We start from the raw sequence: 23,349 nt of genomic DNA, 5'->3' as shown, positions 1-23,349 counted from the left end.
CCCTCTGACACTTTCGTCTCGTTTTTATTTGACGAATAAACAATGTAGCGAGTAACGTTAAGTGTCATTTCAAATGTAGTGGAGTAAAGAGTACAAATACCCAATCAAAAATGTAATTGAGTAGAGAGTAAAAGTTGCTTATATTTTTGATACTCAGTACAAAGTACAAAGTAGCCAAAAAAAACCTTAAGTACAGTAACAAAGTACATTTACTTAAGTACTTTACACCTCTGCGTGTGATTCACAGAACAAACGCACGCACAGAAACTGCGCTTAACGTTACCCCTTTCTTTCAGATGTGAAATCTATAAATCGCAAATTATCTTGAACTAGTATGCATCTGAACAGTAAGATTTCCACCTTTAAACGATGCCTAATTAATGCCATTGACATATAAAAGAGCGCATGTCAATGTTTAAACCCTTTATGAGCAGCAAGAATGGCTTATATTTTCAAAAACCTGCAGCAATCGGACAAGCAAAAGTGCCTCAAAGTGCCTCAAAACTAACCTCAAAACAAACGTCAGTGTCAGTAGCGGTAGCGTGAAAAGTTTAATCCGCGGGAAAGCTGATGCAGCCAAGGCCTTTTAATAGAAGCTGCTGGCAACGCAAAGACCCGCCCTTCACGTAACCCCATTTGTTCAGCTCCCATCCATTGACCAATCGGCTATCCTAACCTTAACCACACTGTGATGACCTCACGTGATGACCAAAGAGCTTTTATTGTTTTTGTGAAACAGACCGCAGTAGGTTTTTGAAACTCCCGTTTATGGGAAGTTTAGACCCCCCCCCCCCAAAAAAAAACAAAAACTCTTCGGATCTACATGATTCACGTGGATGACCTTTTTCAATTCAAAACGGCGATTTTCGCCGAAAAGCGACTAGTTTGCAGGTATGCAAGTGACAGCGCAATGAATATGACAACGCAACATTTCATTTAATAAACAGCACTTTTATCAAAAATTTAGTAGACCTTAGTCTAATACATCCAATACAAACATGCATTTGAATTAAGGACAGCTTTGTTGAAAGGCAAAAGGAATCTAAGCCAAGTATAACAATTTGTTGTCAACATACAATAAGATTAGTAAGACTATTTATTTAAGACATTAGTGTTTTTCCTAAATCTCAAAAGTGTCTCAGTCTTGTTCTTTTTTGTAGATCGAGTGGTTAAACTTTTGAATAAAGACATAAAAGATCCACAACATAAATTAGTTAAAAAAAGAACCAGGTTTGAAAAATGCACAAACCCTTTAAAATAAAGGCTTGAGCAAGATTAAATACAGATTATGTTATAGTGTTTCTTAATCTTTAAAATACTTATTGAAATAAGATTAGAAATATAAAAATAGTAAAACTGAAAACTGTAATGGTAAACTTTCGTTTGAAGTACATTCATTGAACTTCAAATAAAACCAACAACAAAACATACAAATAAATGGATAGGCATTTTTTATAATAAAAAAACATTAATGTGTATGAAAATTCATATTCTGTAACAACATTGGAAAAAAAACATATTGGATATTACAACAACAAAACAACACACATATTTCCCTCAAGATACCGCAAAAGGCAACTATGAAACTTCATGACATGATTGGCAATTGACAAGAGAGACATGTGTAAGCAATCGATGTTAGTGTCTTTTTTAAGTAGTCAGATGTAGATCAGTAGACATACTAGCAGGTTAGTACAGTGTTTAACATCAAAATAAGATCAGTGTTACCATCGATGTTTAAGAGCAAATACAGAGTAAGGCACATGACTTTATAAATCTATTTTTGACCATTTTCAGTGCTACGACAAAAAGGCATGTGCTACATTTACTAAATAAAGTTCACACTTTTATTTCCTTCATATCCAAAGTCTGACAGCTAGTTTGTAATTTCTAACTTCCAGAATTACACGCAATGCCAGTTGACCTCTTCGAGTGAAACGTCAGTGGACACTCCAACTATTTTTCTATTCAGCGTCACTCTGTAAGGACAGGGATGTCAATCTCGATGCCTGACATATTGGAGCGTGTGGAATATCGGTGTCCAGCATATCTCTGTGAAGGGGCGTAGCTCTGAGAGGGGGCGTAGCTTTGAGAGGGGGCGTAGCTTTGAGAGGGGGCGTAGCTTTGAGAGGGAGCATAGCTATACCCTCCAACTTCTGATCCGTAGCCATCAGGCCCTGACATCTGTGGCATATAAACATGAGGTGGCAAGGGCTGTGGGCCTCCAGGTTGAGGGTAACCCTGTACAGGGACAAAAGAGGGAGCGTCCATGACAGCAGGAGGGAAGCTCTGTGGTACATAAGTCACAGGAGTGGGCAAGCCATTGGTCATAAGGGGCAGCGCTGAAAGGCTGTTGGTCATTGCAGGTAACTCGGGAAGAGGCAACCAAAAAGGTGAAGGCAGTTTCTTACACATGCAATACCACATGAACATCAGAAGAGCGGCTAACATCAGCCCACCAGCACCGCCGATGGCCACATAGACCGCAAACTCCACCGCAAACAGATTATCGTAGCGCTGATTAAGGTCTTTTGTGTGGAACAAGAACCAGACGGAGGGTGGCATGGCGATGGACCCGCCAAGAAAAAGAAGCATCGCAGCCACTAGATGACAGCCCGAACTGTTTACCAGGCAGCGGCTGTTCTTGATGTCTTCGGGAGTCTTGGAGCAGCATGCGGTCTTACACATACCAGTGAGACAAAGCAGAATAGCCAAGCTTGCAAAAAATAAACCTGTGAATAGAAAAGATCAACATCACCGTAAATTGAAAACTGCGTGTACTGAAATAACACACATTAAAGGACAGGAGGAACTAATGATGTTACCATACACAACGTAAAGCCTTAAATGAATAGTTCACCCAAAAATGAAAATTAGCCCATAATTAACCCCTAGGCGTATATGATGGTGGCACGGCGGCTCCACGTCGGTACTTAATGTACACCGCATATGACAGTCAGCTAGCCTCATAAGTACTAACTATCGTCTTACGTGCTGCCATTTTAGATCATACCCAACTTTGTTGGTGACTTATCAGTCATTAAATAAACTCAAAATGCTAAAACTAGTGATGTTCGCTTTCGAAAAGCTGCTTCATGAGACTTCGAAACCTTTATGAATCTTTTGTTTTGTATCAATGGTTCAGAGCGTGTGTCAAATTGGCCAAGTCACGTGATTTTAGCAAACATTTTGAAAATCTAATGATTCACCACTAGGGAGAGTTGATCACAAATGACCAGTGTCTGATATATGGTTAGGTGAACTCGGATCAGTTTTCTTATGCAAGTTCCTAAGACATTTATCCTTCTGACTAATAACACTACAATTTTGTCTGCTTTTTGTTTTTAGACAGATACAATAGTCCCTTTCACACATACAGTCTTTACTGGTAATTTACTGGTAAATTGCAGGTAACAGGTCATGTGTGAACAGAACCTTTCCCGTAAATCAGTGCTGCCAATTTACCAGAAAGAGAGGTTGTAAGATTACCAGTAATTTACTGGTAAGCGCTATGTGTGAACACAAAAATACAGATTACCGGCATTTAGAGCACACGACGTCAGACCGCTCACAGCTTCGGGCCAATCATAACATTTTAATACAGTTGACGCATTTACCCCCGCACTGTTTATGGACGTTTGTAAGAAACGCTGCTTGAAAGTCGAGCACACCTGAAGTCTACGTCCACATTTCTTCACCAAAGTAAAACAGCTTTCCATCTACTTGCCAAATTGCCAACGTCCTTAGCACACCCTCTGTGAAGCATAATGTGCAATTTTCCCACCGGTTAATTAGCACGTCACAAACCCGGTGATCCCGGTATCACCGGTTGGGAGGGGCTTATAAATGTGCATGCAAACGTGCACATTTTACTTTCACTTTTGAATTACGCAACTGTATAAATGCAGTGCTTGTGTACACTGCGTTAAATCACGTATGAATTTGCGTGCAATGCAAGTGCAACAGCTGGTAATTAAGTGCTTGAGTCAATGTGCGCAGGTAATTCTCACAGAACCCACCAGTCCCAAGCAGAGCAACCGGCTACTTCTCCATAAAGCGCTGCTTGAATGATGGGTTTATTATTTTTCTTGATGAAAAACACAACAACAAAACGATCTCGCTTATGTTAAACATCATATATGTATATTATAACAAAAACGAGTAAGCACGCGGCTTCTGCTATCGTCTGGTCAGTCAGCTCGTCTCGCACACTCTTATAAAAATAAATGAAATCTGACTAGTATTTGTAACTAGTATTTTTTTTTTTTGAAGATATAAATATATTCACAAAAAATGTGGAATAAAACATAATCATCTAGTTTAGTGTAATATGATTTTTTACATACATTTTTACATCATTTGTCAAAGATTATTTAGAAAACAGAGCTGTTTTCAGCATATGTCAGGACAAATATTACAAAAACGCATTAATATTGACATTTAGAAATAACTAATAAAATAATATTTTAAAATGATTTTTGCCATCGAGGTGGATAAATTATTTAATATTTCTCATTCTTTGGTGCAATTGGCGGTTACACCATTTGACATTTTCAGGTCCATTCAGACTTAACTTTCATAATGTTATTTTTATTGCATAAAATTAACATAAATACACTGTGCTTTGAAAAAAACCTGATGCATGCTTTTGATGCAAAGATTTTTTAATTTCTCATCTTGCCAAACCGTTTTTGTCACTGACCCATTAAATGTGTTTGGTATCAGAAAGGAAGTCATATATACCTAGGATGGCATTAAGGCTGTGAGTAAATTATGGGCTAATTTTCATTTTTGGGTTAACCATCTATAATGAACACCTACCAGTAGGTAAACAGAACTGCAGTAGTCTGAGGTCCAGCTGGTCTACTTTAATGTACCAGTCTGCATCGAAGTAATAACAACCTTGAGAACCATCTCTCTGCACACACTTGGTCCACAGGCCGTCATACACCGTTACGTTTTTGGCATTTTTGTTGAAGGTCACCAGACGTGTTGTCCTCCACTGTGGGACGAGTGTAGCCACAATCAAACTTCCCACCGACAACAGAGCAATGATGAAGGCAAACGCATTGGTTGCGTGAATGTCACGACAGGACATGGCTGGAATCACGTCCAGATCAAAAACAAAGAAATCCTGGAGACAAAACAAGAAATGCTATTAGTATGACTGATTTGATTTGTGTACCACGTTTAATGTATGTTGGGTATATAGTTCAAGTCTCTGTCAGTATTTAAACAGATGATGACAATTTCATCTCTCAGTCGCATCTCTGTCAGGAGTTTACCGTCGATTTTTACTGATAAAATAAGATTAAGAAAAACTTTTGCCACATAAAGAGTTAACTGCCTGTTGTTTCAGTGCGTTTTAGTTAAGTTGGGTACAGTTATGTAATTTTATTTACGAATAATAGCATGATTATTATTCACTAGCGCTAACATGCTAATCTCTGCTAACGGCTAACGCAACCTGTTGCGCTTCGTTTTTACGTGAGTGACGTTATCAATAACAACACATCTCACAAATACCTGATTAAAAGTGAGCTTTACAGGACTCTTGTGGCGATGTAATGGTCATTTTTTTATTTCTTGCGATCCTCTGTGTCTGAAGCTGTTGTTGTTTGTTCAAGTAGTAGTCTTTGGTAGAGCGCACGAACTGACTGGGATGGATGGGTGCGACGGGACGGTGACGTCGCGGGCGCGGTCACGTGTTTAACACTGTTTGTGTTACGTTCTGAAAAAAAACAAGCTTACTTACTTCATACTAGTATTTCAAGTATAAGAAATATATGCTTCTTCGCCTGCTATTTTATATTAATCTAAGCAACATTTTTAGTTGGATGTCTCATGCACATCAATATGTAGCCTACTATATGCTGCAAAAGCAGCAAGAATAATATTGTGTGTTACATGAAATCCCCATGAACAATTTCTCCCATTTTTTCAAAGTAGTCTCTCTCTCCCCTCCCTCCAACTTTCTTGTGAAATCCAAGCAGTATGTCTCACCAAACACACAAAGTGTTATGTAGGTGGATATTTAACACAGATATGAATCATGATTCCCGCTTCTCTTTCTGCAGGAGGAGGTTCGTGTACATATGATTTATCAGTCTCCTGGTTTTGACCCCCCAGAGGACTTCATTTCTGCTGGTATGGACCCTTATTCTTGTTCAATTTAGAAAATAAATACGAGAAAATAATCAAGCAAAAACTTTTAGAAGTAGTTTTGTGTGCAAACACTTTATGTTCAACTGTCTATACTGACATTGTAATATTTCTTTAAGCTCCATTGGCAGAATCACGGTTCCAGAACCCTTCACCGTTCAGTGCATACCACACAAGAAAAAAGAGACAGGTGTGTGTACCATCTAAAAAAATAAAAACATGACTCATCATTATGCTGAGTGTGTGTTTTCGCTTTTATCTACCTGCTGTTTTATGTGCACTATCTCTGTCTTGCTCCGTCTCTCTTTCCTTACCTCTATATTTGTCTTTATTTGCTATCTCTCTTACTCTTATTAAATATTTAGATAGTTAGAGTATAGGGCTGTGGACACATTATAGCATTTATGCATATGTAAGCTCTTTCTTTAGTAAGAGGGTGAGATGATTATATGAAACATGGCTGTCACTGTGGGTTGAAATCAAGAATCAGTTCTTATTCAGTATGGGTTTCAGTTTTGACACTCAAGGATTTACATGATTTTAAGTTCTGTTAACTGTTCTGGACCCTTTGGGTAAGTTTCTCAGACAGGGTTTAGATTAATCCAGGACTAGGCCTTCTAGTTATATTAAGACATTTAAGAAGTTTTTACCTTACAAAAATGATACCGGTGTGTATCTTTGGACAAAACAATGGCACTGATGTATGTTAAAGGAGACATTGAAAAGGAGGTTTAAGAGGGATGGTAGGTGGCTGGCTTGAGACCAGTGGCGTTGTCGGTAAGAACAATCCAGTCCAGTCACTTTAATTACAGAGTGTTTAATTTATTAGGCAAGTATTTGTATTTGTGTGTGGTTTCTAAGAGACAAAGGATATAGAATACAATTAATTACATAAGGCCACAATACAACTGAAGGAAATCAAACATATGTACAAGAACTCAGAATTCAGAAATTAGCTACAAACAAAGTCAATACAGAAATATTGTCAGCCCCATAATTAACCTATAAATACTCAAATGCATAATCTTACAATTACAACAGAAAGTCACATGAATAAACCAAATTAAACCGTTTAATCTACATTTAAACAGACAAACTGAAAGTAATGAAAGATTAATGCTCACTTTCTCATAATTAACTTAACATAGGAAACTTACATAACTCAATAACGCACACAAGGCACACAATCTCTCAGCAGCACCACACAAAAATCCTCCATGTAGCATGAACGAAGGGCAGGGGCTGTGCACAGGTGCTGTCTGATAAAGCCTGTGGCTGATTGAGGCCAATTAATTACAGGTGTGGTGAGCTGCATGGGAAACTGAAAAGCAAAGTGGGCGTGGCAATTGGACAGAGGAGAAACTTCTAAACAGCCGCCCCCAAATTTGCCTTGCAAATTTGCTAGATTGGAGAGTCATGGGGGTTCAGGTAGGGCAGGGAGTGGGATGAGGCGGGCAACGGGTCTTGTGTACCGTTTGTCCCCCACCTGGACATCTGCAACTCTACAACGGCCATCTTTACCAAGATGAAGGGAAATCACTTTACCTACTGGCCAGAGAGATCGGGGGAGCTGAGGGTCAAGGATGAGAACAACAGTATTTATTTGAAGGTTAGGATTATCAGTGTACCACTTCTGTCTAGACTGGAGAGAAGGCAGATAATTTCTAATTAAGTGGGACCAAAAGTGATCAGAAAGAATCTGACTATGACGCCATTGACGGCGACTGCTTAGCTCAGAGTCAGGATACGTTACTAAGGGGAGGGAAGAGTCATGCCGCCCCATGAGCAACAGGTTAGGAGTCACCGGATCAGGATCTGCAATGTCAGAAGAGACATAACCAAGGGGCTTTGAATTGAGGATACCTTCAATTTCAATCATCACAGTGTGTAACACCTCTTCACTGACTGCTTGAGCACCTAGGGTGGTCTGTAGGGCAATCTTGATGGAACGAATTTCACGCTCCCACGTCCCACCGAAGTGGGGTGCGTGGGGGGGATTAAACTTGAAGGAGATTCTCTGTTTAGCCAGGGGTGCGTTCCACTCCAGTTTTAGACACACACTCGCGAACTTCCCTAAGCACTTCCCCTCGGGGGAATCCCTGTCGCCATTTTGAAGTGCGTTCCACTTCGTCAAGTGGACGAGGGAAGTTTGTATGGACAGACCCTCGCTCCCTCGATTTTGACCGAGGGAGCGAGTCTGCTTCATATGTACACTTCATGCAGCTTCATATCCCACAATCCAACACGACTGTGACGTCACTTCAGCAACTCGCGCTTTGCACATGGAGGGGGCGGTCTCCACTTTCCATGTGATCAAGGGCTTAGGGCGATCCATTTGAACCCACTTCAAGTGTTCTAGCAGTAGTGGGCACTTGTACAACGTAAGCAGTGACGTACATCCGAGTGAACGAGACTGAGGGAAGTTAGCGAGGGAAGTTCATAAAAAAACTAACTGGAACGCAGGGCAGGACTGCCTGGAGGTCAGAGGTCAGGGATTGGTAGACTTCCTGTAGCTCTCTGTTGCCCCCGATAAAGTTGGTACCCCTGTCGGAGAGCAGCTCGAAAGGTTTGCCTCTGTGCGCTATAAAGCGCCTTAGTGCCATTAAAAAGGAATCTGCATTCATGTGACTAAGTAGATCTAGATGTACACACCTAGTTGTCAGGCATTTAAAGATAATTCCCCACCTTTTCTCACTCAGTCGTCCAACTTTCACAGTGTAGGGCCCAAAACAATCTATTCCGGTGGAATAAAAGGGAGGTTTACAGAGGCGTAGGCGAGCAGGAGGAAGATCGGCCATTTGGGGAATAAGGGGTTTGGCACGGGACTGCTGGCACTTAGTACATCTGTGCTGATGTTTCCTGACAGCCTCACGACCCCTCAGGATCCAGAATTTCCTTCTTAGCTCAGCGAATAGCCTCTCTGGCCCAGGATGATGTAGGTGGTCATCACAATCTTTAATTATAAGTTTTGTAATTGGATGGGCAGGGTCTAGGACAACTGGATGTATAACATCAGGGGGTAGGTCATTGCTTTGTCGTAACCTTCCGCCTACTCGAATGAGACCTGACATTGAATCCAGTTCTGGAGTAAGAGAGAGAAGACGACTGGAATGTGGAAGGGGTTTGTGAGACTGAAGACATGCTAGATCATTTCCAAAGGAATCCAGCTGGGCCTGTCTTAGGATGGCAATCTCTGCATCGAGGTAGGTTGCTGCTGATGGTGTTGCAGGAGGCTCTGTCAACCCATGATAGGAGGCAGCGGTAGAGTCAAGGAGATCCTGAAAGGTGGTGAATTGGGTAGGGTCAGAGATGGAGGGCTTTTGGTTAAGAAATACGGCACCCCAAAAATCAAATGATGAAAACACTGACACAACACACACCTGTGGGGCGGCAGTGGCTCAGTGGTTCATGTAGGTTGTCTACAAACCGGAAGGTTGGTGGTTCGATCCCTGGCTCCACTGGACCAAGTGTCGAGGTGTCCTTGAGCAAGGCACCGAACCCCAGCTGCTCTCGACGAGCTGGATGGCGCCTTGCATGGCTGACACCGCCGTCGGTGTATGAATGTGTGAGTGAATGGGTGAATGTGAGGCAACATGTACAGCGCTTTGGATGGCCATACTGAACTGTACTGTACGAATCAAACGAAACCAAACAACACTAGCAGTGTTCCTGTGACTGAAGCTAACAAACCAAGCGAATCGTGTGCTGCCAGTACTGAACTAAGGGCTGACTGGCAGGGGCATGGCTTATAGGAGGTGGATAAGGAAGCTGCTGCCGAGGTGGAGCAGGAAAGGGCTTAGTGTCACGAGTGGTAGCCTGGGGTGGCATTGCAGCATGCTGGGCTTGTGATGCTACTAACGGAGGGCCAAAGGTTTCAGGGAATGGTACTGAACGAGACAGCAAAGAGTGGCCTTGGTCTAGCATGCAGCGGTGGATTAGTCTACCTTGATTCTTTACTTCATCTAGTAACTGCTGTAAGAGCTCAGTTTGACGGTCAGGAATTGGGGCTACATGAGGGACATGTGGGTACTCAGGGGCTAGGGCTCTTCCAGAAGGGACAGGTGAGCGAGGGTTCATTGCTGGCTCTGCCAGTGGTTCCGGCTCTTCCTCTTCATCCTCCTCACTGGATAGTTGAGGTGGCTATTGGTCCTCCTCAGACTCAGACTGTGATTGGTACTGAGGTCCAACACCACAAATGTCTGCAGAGTGAAGCGGTGGTGGCTCTGGTAATTCAGTAGTATGTTGTGGCCGCTGATCATATTCCATGACGTAGTCATCATAGCGTGCAGGACGCTGAAATAAGGAAGGCAGGGAGTGACTGGACATTTCCACTGGTCGTCAATGGTTCCGGCTCGAAGGACCATGAAAAGGAGGTTTAAGAGGAATGGTAGGTGGCTGGCTTGAGACCAGTGGCGGTGTCGGTAAGAACAATCCAGTCCAGTCACTTTAATTACAGAGTGTTTAATTTATTAGGCAAGTATTTGTATGCGTGTGTGGTTTCTAAGAGACAAAGGATATAGAATACAATTAATTACATAAGGCCACAATACAACTGAAGGAAATCAAACATATGTACAAGAACTCAGAATTCAGAAATTAGCTACAAACAAAGTCAATACAGAAATATTGTCAGCCCCATAATTAACCTATAAATACTCAAATGCATAATCTTACAATTACAACAGAAAGTCACATGAATAAACCAAATTAAACCGTTTAATCTACATTTAAACAGACAAACTGAAAGTAATGAAAGATTAATGCTCACTTTCTCATAATTAACTTAACATAGGAAACTTACATAACTCAATAACGCACACAAGGCACACAATCTCTCAGCAGCACCACACAAATCCTCCATGTAGCATGAACGAAGGGCAGGGGCTGTGCACAGGTGCTGTCTGATAAAGCCTGTGGCTGATTGAGGCCAATTAATTACAGGTGTGGTGAGCTGCATGGGAAACTGAAAAGCAAAGTGGGCGTGGCAATTGGACAGAGGAGAAACTTCCAAACAGACATATAATGAAAATCTGACTTTGTTCATGATAGTTCACCCAAAAATGAAAATTATGTCATTAATGACTCACCCTCATGTCGTTCCAAACACATAAGACCTCCGTTCATCTTCGAAACACAGTTTAAAATGTTTTATATTTAGTCCGAGAGCTTGTTGACCCTTCATTGAAAATCTACATACGGTATACTGTCCATGTCCAGAAAGGTAATAAAAACATCATGAAAGTAGTCCATGTGATATCAGTGGGTCAGTTTGAATCTGAAAATACATTTTGGTCCAAAAATGACGACTTTTTTCAGCATTGTCTTCTCTTCCGCGTCTGTTGTGAAGCGCATGCTTGAGACTAAAGTCATGTGACTGCAGTGACGTGCATGACGTGTTATCCTCAGACATGTTTGCAAAGCTTTTTTTCAAACTGACAGCATGCGTCTCCCTCAGACTGTAAACAAAGCCCAGGTGCCCCCCCAAAAAAGCCGGGGCGCACCATATAACACGTCAGCCGCGTCGTACGTCAAGAGAAGAGAAAGCAATGCTGAATAAAGTCGTAATTTTTATTATATTTGAACAAAAATTTTTTTCCGATGCTTCAAAACAATGACTTCCATAGTTAGGACAACAAATATTATGGAAGTATTGTGATAAATGATGAAAAATATATTTTGATAAATGAATAGTAAGCACACAATTGACGATATCCATTGAATACCATCGTATGTGTTTTTCCTACTATGGAAGTCAATGGCTACAATCAGCTGTGTGCTTACCATCATTTATCAAAATATCATCTTTTGTGTTAATCAGAATAAAGAAATTCATACAGGTTTAGAACAACATGAGGATGAGAAAATGGTGACAGAATTTTCATTGTTGGGTGAAGTATCCCTTTAAGCTAAAAGAAAATAATGCAGTTGTAAAATTCTCACACAGATATCACAAAATCCACGGAGTGTTGCAGATGAGACAAAATATATTGAGCTGATGGTTATAAATGATCATTTGATGGTAAGTTGAGTGAAAATTACTGCCCTAAATACAAACCAATTAAGACAATTAATTGCAATGTTTAATTTTTTGTTTGGTACTTTATTGATCTTATTGTAGTTTGTTATGATTATAATGCATTCAAGAAAGAAATTGTTTCATCATGCACTTTATGTTTATTTTTACTCAGTACAAGAAACACCGCCTTTCTGTCGGACAAACAAATAATTATGCCAAGTCTGTTGTAAATATGGCTGATCTGGTAAGTTTAAAGAATGCTCATGTATACAGTTGTGCTCATAGGTTTATATACCCTTAGCAAAATGTGCAAAATGTTATTATTGCAGGGTGCCCTACCCACGGGTCCTTGAAATCCTTGAAAGTTTGTGAATCTGGGGGCGGGTAGAATTCAAGGCCCTGGCAAGTTTTTGAAAATATACATACATAGATACAGGTCATTGAAAGTGCTTGTATGTAGTTTATGCAAGACGTTTTCTGGAAAAACTCCATATTATTCCCTGTGTAATGTAGGATAATATCATAAAAATGTAGACTTTTTAAGAACACGTGCTAAACTGTTCACTTTAAATGCTTATATCTTCTGTATGCGAATGTTGATTCATACCAAAATGCTTTTTTGCATAGTTGTGTTTGACACATGAAAGCGTCTCGAGTTACTGAGAAGGGAACGAGACGCTGCATCTCCCTTGCCATACTTCCTGCGTCCCTGTAACGCCGTCTTTGGCAATATTTCAGATAGCTATATACTTCCTGACTCCTGCGTCACCCTGTCTTTGTCGTTAAGCCACAATATTGGTTGAATTTGATATACACATTCAGACGCACTTGCCCCTGGAGGCGTCCCCAAAGTGTCACCGCAGTGACACAGCGCGAGTTCCCTCAAAAGGGAACTGTAACAATGTATCTTAAAAGCTAACACGATGTAACTTTTCTTTATCCCCATATTTATTCCTTGAATTTGAGGGTATTGGATCTGAAAAGTCCTTGAAAGGTCCTTGAATTTGAAGTTAACTAAGGTGTGGGAACCCTAGTATTGGCAAAAATAAAAATCAAGGGTGTGTAAACATTTGAACTGGGTTATTTTTGTAAATTTAGTTATTATTCTGTGTTGTGACTAGACTTATATGCAAGCATCTGTTATGTGTAAAAGCTTGTTCATGTAGGGTGATAACATATTGCAAGAGGTATATAAACGTATGAGTTGAACTGTACATTTAATTTAATATTTTTTCAGATGAATGCTACGTTGGTAATCTTTTTAACAGTGCTAGTACTGTATGTCTGCAGAGTTCTGGTCACAATAACCTGAACATCTATGAAATCTCTCTCTATCTCTCTCGGGGTCAAATAAATTGTCTGTGCAAATTATGATTATTAAAAGTGTTTTTTGTTTACCTCTGCAGTACTTCAAAGAGCAACTCAACACTAGAATTGTGCTGGTTGCTATGGAAACGTGGGCAGCAGACAACAGGTTTAACATCAATGATGACCCCATGGTGACGTTACGAGAGTTTATGAAGTACCGAAGAGACTTTATCAAAGAAAAGAGCGACTCCGTTCACCTATTCTCGTGAGTTTAAAAAAAGCAGACATTTGTTTTATTGTCAAGTTAAAGGACATTTCTATGGGAGTTTTATCTCTGCCTGTAGGGGAAATCGATTTCATAGCAACTGGGGAGGAGCTTCTTATATGGGTGGCGTCTGCTCGCTCATTAAAGGAGGTGGAGTCAACGAGGTTTGTTTAAAAATCATCTAAAGAGTGTAGTTTAATTAAAGTCTTTTGTCTGTGTGTTATTATCTCTGACCTGGCCTTTCCTATTACTGTTAGTATGGAAAGACAGAGGAAATGGCCATAACTCTTGCGCAGTCACTGGGACAAAACATTGGCATCTTTTCTGATAAGAAGCGGATTTTAAATGGTAAGGGTTTGGCTTTCTTAACTTTATATTTTGCACATTTTTCACGCCTGTTTTTTAGTGACAATACACAATAACGTTTAGGCACAGTTTGTAACTGTAATCCATTTTTTTTCTACACAGGGGAGTGCAAGTGTGAAGATAAATGGTCTGGCTGCATAATGGATGATGTTGGGTAAGCTTCACATACTGTAAAGCTGATTTTACAGACATTGCAATACACACACACACTCACGGATTTAAGTTGCTTATTAATCTTATCAAGCCTGTCATGCTTTGTTATTAGTCTTGTTTCCCCATGTGTTGTGTTGTTGCTTAATTAATATTAGATTATGTGTGTTGGACATGCGGGCCATGCATTGAGCCATAACACTTTCTTTATCATATGCACCCTGCGTGAAACTTGAGGTAGAGATGCAGGTTTTTTGCATCATTATATGTCCACTAGGTGGCAGAAGTAATTTTGTATCTATGGCCTGTTTTCATTTTTACTGCAAGGTCACATACTGTCCCTGTAGCTGAATTAGCCTTACAATCTGTTAGGCTGAGTTTCACAACACCTGTAAATCAATTGTCAGATCATATTTCACCCTAGAAACAATTTGCATGACTTTAATACAAATATATCACAATCTCTTTATTTTATGTGAACAATATATTTTTACCTGTAACATATTTAAAGATCACGGTATTATGCCTTGCCACCTTTATGTGTATTTAAATAAAGAAAAACAATGTATTACAGTAATAAGTATAAAATGAGAACCATTATTTACAATAATGTGTATTACATCTCAAAATAATATTTGGAAGCATTACAGTAATAAATATTGAAAATAATCTCATATAAAGGAGAAAAATTACAACTGAGATTTACTTCTCAGTTTTCTGTTATGTACAGTTATGGCATTTTCCAGTGTACAGTTTCAGACAAATTGGCATATTGGATATTTTTGTGAAATTCACCCATGAACTCTTTTAGTAAAATAACACCCTTGAAATATGAAGAGTGTTAACATGAGAAAGTGTTATTGATCATGTCAGTCTGATATTTTATATTTGACCCTCCACTGTTCACATTTCATTATATATACAGTACTGTGCAAAAGTCTTAGGTCAACACCCCCAGACTTGTTGTTTTAGAAGTTTTAATGTCCATTCATATTTATTCTGTATTATTAAGATACAAACAGAAAATTCAGGAAATATGTAAAAAAATAAAAAATAATAATTTTTCAGGGCTAAACGTATTATTTAGGCATTGTCGGTGTTGTGTGACCTCTCTTGGCATTAAACACATCTTGAGCGTTTTTGAGCAGAATGAAGTGAAAAGATTAATTTCTTTAAAATTAGAAATTAGGATTTTATTTTTTTTAAGCTTAGGAGGTCCTGCAGTTTTCTGCTATTGCTCAAGTAGAGGGGACTTCAGTTTACATTTTTATATAGTTTTTAATACTATATACACCAGGGCTATTCAATTAGTTTGTCATGGGGGCCAGTTCATGAAAATCATCTAAAATGAGGGGCCGGAGATATATCAGTGAAGATGACTACATTTTTCTACATTTACACAGTAAATAAACAGTGTTTTTATGCAGGAAATACATCAAATAAAGTTAAAATAGCCACAGAGTCCGGTCTCTTAACTCACCACTGTCAGTCATCGTGTCTTGAGACGCGAGCAGGGAAGGCTCGCGTTGTGGACCAAAGCGCGAATATAAACACGTGACACAGCTGCTCGCACCAGTCACGTCACTTGTGCTCTGCAGCTCATGCTGTATGAAACAGATGCACGTGCATCAACTCGTAACTTTAGGGCCCGTTGTCTAACTAACTAAATTTATTCTAGAGATGTCTTTTTTACGGACTACATAAAGGGCCGGATTAAATTACCTCGGGGGCCAGGTTTGGCCCACGGGCCACCAATTGAATAGCCCTGATATACAAATTTCTTGTATTTTCTGGAGAAACAATTACGATCACTATAACATTGCAACAACAACAAATCTAATTCTGGCATAGTGGCCTTAAGACTTTTGCACCGTATTGTAAATGTCTTGGATCTTTTTAAGAAAAGGCTAGTTTACAATTTCTCCCTAGATGTCACTGGGGCTGTACCCTTTTAAAAAGTACAGTGTTGCACCTATAGTAGTACATGAAAGATACTAGTATCTCAATATTGACACCTATGTATACATAATGGTACATATTAGGACATTTTTAAAGGGTACATTTTGTGACCATTTTTTAACAGTGTACATAATTAGTATTTTAGAGATGTCATTCTTAAAAAAACCATCAGAAATGTTCACAGTGGTCCCTGCCAGAGGTTGTGTGAGAGATGCTGTGGTGTGAGCTGATCAGATTATGTAATGCAGTTGCTGTTTGCGTCAGAGTGTGTGTCTGTGTATTTGTCTTTATCCATGTGTTTTGATACTTTCTGCGTTTCCCCTCCATCCCGAATGGGACAGCAGGTGAGCAGACGCTTGTTCAGTCGACCAATCAGCTGCTAATTCACTTCATTATGACCTCAATGTTTCACTTTATTTTACTAAGAGAGTCATATGGTGGAGACTGCAGTGTGTTTGAACCCTCTGCATTTTCCTCTGTGCTCTCGTTTGTATTTGCTGATGTTTAATTCGGCTGGCAGCTCATCGTGGGGGAAATGTTTCTTAAAGAGGGCATTTTTGGGCCCCTTCAGAGTTTAAAGGGGTCAGATCATGCTGTACAATTTAGGTTAGACCAAAAAAGTCATTACTAACAGCCTGTTTGCAAAACCCACTTAACATTGTGACTGGTTCACACAACACACTGTTGAGAAGTTGTATATAAACTGTTATAGGAATAGTTCACCAAAAATGAACATTTAGTAACTGTGTGAATTTGTTTTTGATGGATGGATGCACTTTTTGGAGTTTTAAAAAATGGGGCACTATCCGGTGCCATTATACAGCTGATATCATATAATATAACTCGACTGTGTTTGGCTGAAAGAAAAAAGACATATATTTTCTTGAGGGTGAGTAAACTGGGCTAATTTTCATTTTGGGGTGAACTATTTCTTTAAGGTGACTACTATGATTATAGACCCTATAATATAAATAAAATCAATGTTTGGCAAACTGTTCGGGCCATATCTTTCATTACTTAAAGGAAAACAGCACAAATTTTCAATATTTTACTATGTTCTTACCCCAACTTAGACAAATTAATACATACCTATCTTTTTTCAATGCGTGCACTTTTAATCTTTGAACAGCGCCTCGTGGAAATATGTTAGCATTTAGCCTAGCCCAATTCATTCCTATGGCTCCAAACAGGGATGAATTAAGAAGCCACCAAACGCTTCCATGTTTTCCCTATTTAAAGACATGAGGAGTTACACGAGTAAATATGGTGGCACAAAATAAAACTTTTGTTTGGAGCCATAGGAATGAATGGGGCTAGTCTAAATGTTAACACATTCAAGAAGCGCTGTGCAAAGATTAAAAGTGCACGTGATGAAAAAAGATAGGTATGTATTAATTCATCTAAGCTGAGGTAAGAACATAGTAAAATATTGAAAACGGTGGTGTTTTCCTTTAAATGGTGGCAGGAATTGTAAAAATATGTTCATATTTAACATGCATGATATGAACCCCTTTAAACTGTCTGCAGTCATTCATGGACAAAATAAAACAACATTTATAATTTCATGCTAATGCCCAATGTCATAAAGCCTGTATGACACACAGAATACCCAACAAAATACAACTTACTGATACAACAATCAGAATAAATCTGGTGTATAGTGGCTTAGTGACAGGACGTTAGCTGAAATTTTAGCACTCTGCGCGTTCACCATCCGACTTGCTGTGTGCTTAGTTTCTCATGTAAGACTTCACAAGACTTTGTCATATGTCCAAATAATACCTCACATTTCTTAGTATTTTATCAATGCATATGTTTTCATAGCTCAAACTTAAAGGGCTAGTTCACCCAAATGGGAATTTTTAGACATTTGATCCTTTCCATATTGACGCTTGGATCGCTTTAAAAGTCAGATGACTTTTTATCCATTTTTGGGTTTGATAGATCAAAATTTTCCTTCCAGCGTACAAATAACAGCATAAAGGTTTAAAACAAAGGAAGAAAATATTACTAAAGACAAAATTTTCATTTTTAGGTGAACTGTTCCTTTAACTATCATATGTCAAGGTTTATAAACTAAGATAAAACATGTTGTTCTTATGGAGCTAATGTGAGACTCTTGAATGTCGTAAAGAGTCCAACAAGCACTTCAGGTGGATGTACTTGAGTTTTTATACATATAGTATTTACATTTACCCATCGTTTTCTATAAGCTACAGCACACTGTCCCAGCTTAACACCGGTGTCAATGGCCTTACAGACAGACACGTGTTGATCTGTCTCTCCATTGATGGATGTTTTGATTTTACGAGTCTGTGCAGCTTGCATGTTGGATTGGATTCATCAGCTCCAGTGTTAATGTATCAGGATGTTTTGTTGTTGTCTGTTTCTCCCTCTTAATAAGTGTGTTTGCCTGCTCTTAACATCCCAGTGAAAATGCCTGCAACATTATTAAATTAATTACTCGTGCTCGTGCAGGTAAGACAAGGTGCCCTGATATTCCAGGAACACACTCAGCATCTGGTAAACTAAGAGTAACCACTCACACGCTTTTCAACAGACACGGCATAATGTGAGATATGCACATATTGATTTTTGGCCTGCGGTTAAGGGTTCCTGAAACTGCATTGTTGCAGATTGTGACGGATTGGAATAATGCGTACTGCTTGCGAATGACCTCTGCAGGATATTGAGGGCAATGACCCGGCTGATACAAGCTGAGCACCGTTATCCTGAACTGATTTTATTTGTCCGTGCTGCCACACCCTTGTACGATTTCGTTTTAATAAAAGAATTCGGCTCTTGGTCCGGAAGGGTGTGTAAATTCAACCAATTGGATTAAAAGTCATTCAGACAGAGCTCGATATTTCTTTGTGCAGTATGCACTCAGTAAATGCTTACAGAAAGGGTTCAGCCAAAAATGAAAAATGTTCCTATGATTTTCTCACCCTCAAGTCATCTGACATATATATGTCCATCATCTTTCAGATGAAAGGGTTCATGACTTTCAAAAAAAATTTGCATCCATCCTTCACAAAAGTAATCTACATGGCACCAGGGGGTAAAATAAAGGTCTTCTGAAAGTAATGGATGCGATTTTGTAAGAAATATATCCATATTTAAATCTTTATAAACTATAAAAGCTAGCTTCCGTTAGCAGCCGTGTGTAAGATCCGGCAAAAATAGACTCTCGCAAGAACTGTGCATTGTGAGTTTTTTTAAGCTACAGACATCTTACGTTAATAGATGCAGGAAAAAACACAGAAAAATCATTAAAACATACAAATAAAAATTTACCTATGTAAGAGGGTGCTAAGTTAAGCCATTGTTAGCAGACTCCCCAGGGGTTGGAAAAAACCTCCTAGGAGAAAAACCCTGTGGGCGAAAAGTCCCAGGAGGGGAAAAAACCCTTGGGAGAGAGTCAGAAATAGCTGATTCTATAGAGGATATATTATATAATAGGTACGATTTTTTAAAATTTTATAGGGATTTAAACATAATATATATGTGTGCATATATACCGTAAAACTTCAAATAATAGCCTAGTCCCAAATAGACGCCTGTCTCTTTTAGACGCCTGGTGTGACAACAGGTTTGGGTAAATAAACGCCTGTCTCAAATAAAGGCCTTTAGTTTCGGGTTGTATTTAATCTTCTTAAACCCATCAGATTGTCTGTTTAAGCCAGTTCTATGGTGCAGATTGCACACGCTAAAGTTTTGATTACCGGTAGATATCACGTGACAGACGCAGTCGTTCCGTTACTCATCACTTTGACAACACAACAAGGTTCGTCGTCAGGATTGCAGCGATGATGATAGTAGCGAAGTGTCAATTGGGAGAGTTGGTACTTTTCCGGGTGGGCCGGTAGCGTTTTGAGGCCGCTATTAATAGCCCGCCACACATTGTATTTCTCACGCGGAAACACTATTTTTCATGTTTAATATACTGCAGTGCCCAAAATGTATCTGGACGCACTGCTCTCTCTATCAAGCCCGTCTCCCCTGGAGTTCTAGTCGAGCGAGCCAATCAAAAAAAAAGAAAGAGGCTACACAATAGCCAATCAGAAAATAGCACTGTTGTATCTGGGTAAGATTTCACGCAACAACCAATGAAAAAGCATATCCTCGTATGCTTTATTTATGCTGCCAATAATTTAATACTGTTATTCTTACACAAACTAATTTGTTAAACACATTCAAATTATAAATAAAACGTAATATGTGGTAACCTCCTGATGTCATGCTGGAACAATTAAATTAAAAGCCTGTCTCTTATAGACGCCTGTCTCTTTTAGACGCCTGGTGTGACGATAGGTTTGGGAAAATAAAAGGCCAGGCTATTATTTGAGGTTTTACGGTACACGGATAAGTAGATAAGATGGGGCAGCTGGTGGTCGTTGGTCTGACATCAGCTAGGGATCACGTTGAAGGAATACCAGTAGATCAGTGGCCTTAACTATTGCGGAATAAGTAAATTTACTAGACAAATTACGTTACGGGAAGCTAATTATTTTCTTTTGTAAAGTTTTACATATTGATATTTTTCGTACAAAATCGCATCGGGTAATTTTCATTTTTGGTCGAACTATCCCTTTAATAAAGATGAATAAAGACACAGGCTGTGTCCAAGCTATTGATTTTGGGTAGCATGAGGATGGAAATCGGGAAGAGTCTGAACGGGGTCTGCAGTCTCAGGTGTCCCCGGGGACCCGAGGATGAAAATAGGAGACAAAACGAGCTGAAATTAGCGCACACTCTTAAATATAAAGGTGCTTAAACGGATCTTCACAGCAATGCCATAGAAATAAACACTTTTGGGTTCCTCAAAGAACTATACAGTCAAAGGTTCCTAGAAAAACACTTGTTCATGCCTTTTTTATGATATAAAAAACCTTTTTCACCGAAAACTTAAAGGTTATTCGAAAGTTAAAGGTTCTTTATGGAACCGTTAAAAAAATGGTTCTTCAATGGCATCTTGATGCACCTTTATTTTTAAAAATGTATAGAGGTCACTCCCATGCAATATGAAAGCCATATGGAACAATGGAAGCAGGGGCATCGCTAGACCCCTTTTACTGGGGCACGTGCCCCACTCTAAATCTTCTGTGCCCCACTGTAAATCTCAAGTTTACATTTTAGCAGTTAACTTGTGCATTAATTTTCAAATATAATCGAGGCACAACGGATCTATATGCAATGTAGTTACCCAATTCTCGGTTGAAAAAGTGACGCAGCAGTCGCACTGACGCACCAATTCATGTCCGTGCGCGTCTATTCAGACACGCGCAGAGACGCAAACAAAAGTCCAGGTAAGCTACGTGATTAAGTTGGCTTATGAAAACATGACCGGACAAAAAAAAATTACGAGACTAAAGTAAGTTTCTAAATAAATATAATAATCTTTTTTATAAAAAAAATGGGGGGCCTGTTCCCCAGTAGAGCTTTATATCTAGCAACGCACCTGAATGGAAGTGTTAGATAGAAAGGCATGTCTAGTTTAACTCTTTCCCCGCCATTGACGAGTTATCTGGTCAACTAAGAGAAAACATTTGCATTAAAAACGTGTTCGTGATTAATTTTTATGGTTGTCTGTAATATTGCGCTTACCCAAAAAATGTTTAAAATTATTTTATTTTTTCACGGTGTGTATGTATTGATAATCATTCTGAATCTGATCTCTAACAAAATTCCTTCACAAAGTGCAATTATTCCAGCTTATTGCTGAAAAAATATTTTTTAAGAAAAAATACCCATATTGTTATATGCTTATAAGCAGAAAAAAATATAGATAGGATGAAACGTTATTTTGTGTGTTTGCTTGAAAGCAGAGGGTCTGTTCTTTGATTTGATATATTTGTATGTTGTTTATATCGGCTATTTTTATAAGAAAATTTTCCTTGAAGGCATTTTGTGAAACTTTTGTGAAAATTACTAAAAATGCTGGCAGGCAACTTTTCAAAAAAAGGCTGGCGGGGAATGAGTTAATATGCCAACTGTTATTCATCATAGTTATTGATTAAATTATATTAAAAACGATATCCTGTTTTATTAGATTATAATTTATCTAAGCGGACAATAAAATTTGCAATATATTATATTCTATATACTTAATACTGTTTTCTGTAATTTCTTTAGTTCGTCTTTCATGTAGAGCTGCTTTGAAACAATGTGACATTGTAAAAAAGCACCATATAATATACAACAAGCGAAAAAATATCAGGAAAATATCACTTTAGGGTTAAGTTCTGACCACCCTGGTTTATTTTCCTAATCCTTTACGTAATGACTAGAAACACAAATGGCTCTTTTTCCCTGTCGTCTGTGTGTGGTGTTTCTGTTTGTATGCCGTTTTGTTGTTCTTTGTGTCTGAGTCCCTCACTCTGCTGCTAGTCTGAATGAAAGTGAGGCTGTAACCGTGGCAACAGAAACCATGGCTCCATCCAGTCAGATGGATGTTAATGACCAGTCCGCATGAATATAAATTTTTGTTTTTAACAAGCACACAAACCAGTCATCACATTTGAGAGTAGCTATTTCACAAATAACATAAAGACAGAAAAAATGCAGTGAAATCACTTTATTTAATTCTGAATGACTCCAAATAGTCACATGTAACATTTTAATATGAATTTGCAGGAATTATTCTATTGTGCAGATTCAGAAGTATGGATTAGTTAGGTTAGTTTAATATTTGGCTTTAAAAATGTCTGCTATTCTGTCATAATTTACTAACCCTTGTGTTGTTTTAAACCTGTATGAGTTTCTTTATTCAGTTGAACACAGAGGGCCCTATTTTAACGATCTGAAACGCAAGTGCGAAGCGCAACGCGCAAGTGAGTTTCTGGGCGGATCTTGGGCGCTGTTGCTATTTTCCCGGCGTGAGAAATAACTCTTGCGCCGGGCGCAAATCAATAAGGGGTTGGTCTGAAGTAGGTTCATTATTCATAGGTGTGGTTTGGGCGTAACGTCAAATAAACCAATCAGAACGCTATCCAACATTCCCTTTAAACGCAAGGGCGCAAGTTCCATGGCGGGTTGCTATTATTATGACGGATTTACCAGGCGTACGCCAGGAGCGGTTTACAGCAGAGGAGACCCACGTTCTTGTAAGAACAGTCAAAGA

General features: G+C 39.1%; 2 protein-coding genes across 4 annotated transcripts in view; one reads left to right on the top strand and one right to left on the bottom strand.

Moving 5' to 3' along the window:
- Positions 1 to 23,349, top strand: part of adam22 (ADAM metallopeptidase domain 22) — a 75,400-nt gene that overhangs the window by 32,751 nt on the left and 19,300 nt on the right. For all 3 annotated transcript variants that reach the window (XR_010547483.1, XM_065298632.1, XM_065298633.1), the window contains exons 7-14: positions 6,078 to 6,147; positions 6,282 to 6,352; positions 12,107 to 12,181; positions 12,351 to 12,422; positions 13,585 to 13,751; positions 13,831 to 13,915; positions 14,009 to 14,099; positions 14,220 to 14,271. Coding sequence is in view for 2 of the 3 variants with exons in the window: in XM_065298632.1 (XP_065154704.1) it covers positions 6,078 to 6,147; positions 6,282 to 6,352; positions 12,107 to 12,181; positions 12,351 to 12,422; positions 13,585 to 13,751; positions 13,831 to 13,915; positions 14,009 to 14,099; positions 14,220 to 14,271 (683 nt within the window). In the remaining variant the exon portion in view is untranslated. The remainder of the gene's footprint in view (positions 1 to 6,077; positions 6,148 to 6,281; positions 6,353 to 12,106; positions 12,182 to 12,350; positions 12,423 to 13,584; positions 13,752 to 13,830; positions 13,916 to 14,008; positions 14,100 to 14,219; positions 14,272 to 23,349) is intronic.
- On the bottom strand, positions 923 to 5,686 carry cldn12 (claudin 12). The gene is made up of 3 exons (XM_065298683.2): positions 5,527 to 5,686; positions 4,822 to 5,134; positions 923 to 2,732 (listed from the first exon to the last, which is right to left on the bottom strand). The coding sequence occupies exons 2-3, from the start codon at positions 5,096 to 5,098 to the stop codon at positions 1,975 to 1,977; spliced, it is 1,035 nt and encodes a 344-aa protein (XP_065154755.1). The 5' UTR covers positions 5,099 to 5,134; positions 5,527 to 5,686; the 3' UTR covers positions 923 to 1,974.

The sequence above is a fragment of the Paramisgurnus dabryanus genome, chromosome 13 (genome assembly GCF_030506205.2).
Source record: "Paramisgurnus dabryanus chromosome 13, PD_genome_1.1, whole genome shotgun sequence".
Classification (NCBI taxonomy): Eukaryota; Metazoa; Chordata; class Actinopteri; order Cypriniformes; family Cobitidae; genus Paramisgurnus; species Paramisgurnus dabryanus.
The sequence above is the reverse complement of the archived record's forward strand: the minus strand, read 5'-3'. Positions and strand labels throughout refer to the sequence as shown.

Coding starts and splice junctions, on each gene's coding strand:
- cldn12 (XM_065298683.2), bottom strand. CDS start 5,098: ATGTCCTGTCGTGACATTCACGCAACCAATGCGTTTGCCTTCATCATT. Junction 2,733..4,821: donor GCAGTTCTGTTTACCTACTG/GTAGGTGTTCAT, acceptor TTCTATTCACAG/GTTTATTTTTTGCAAGCTTG.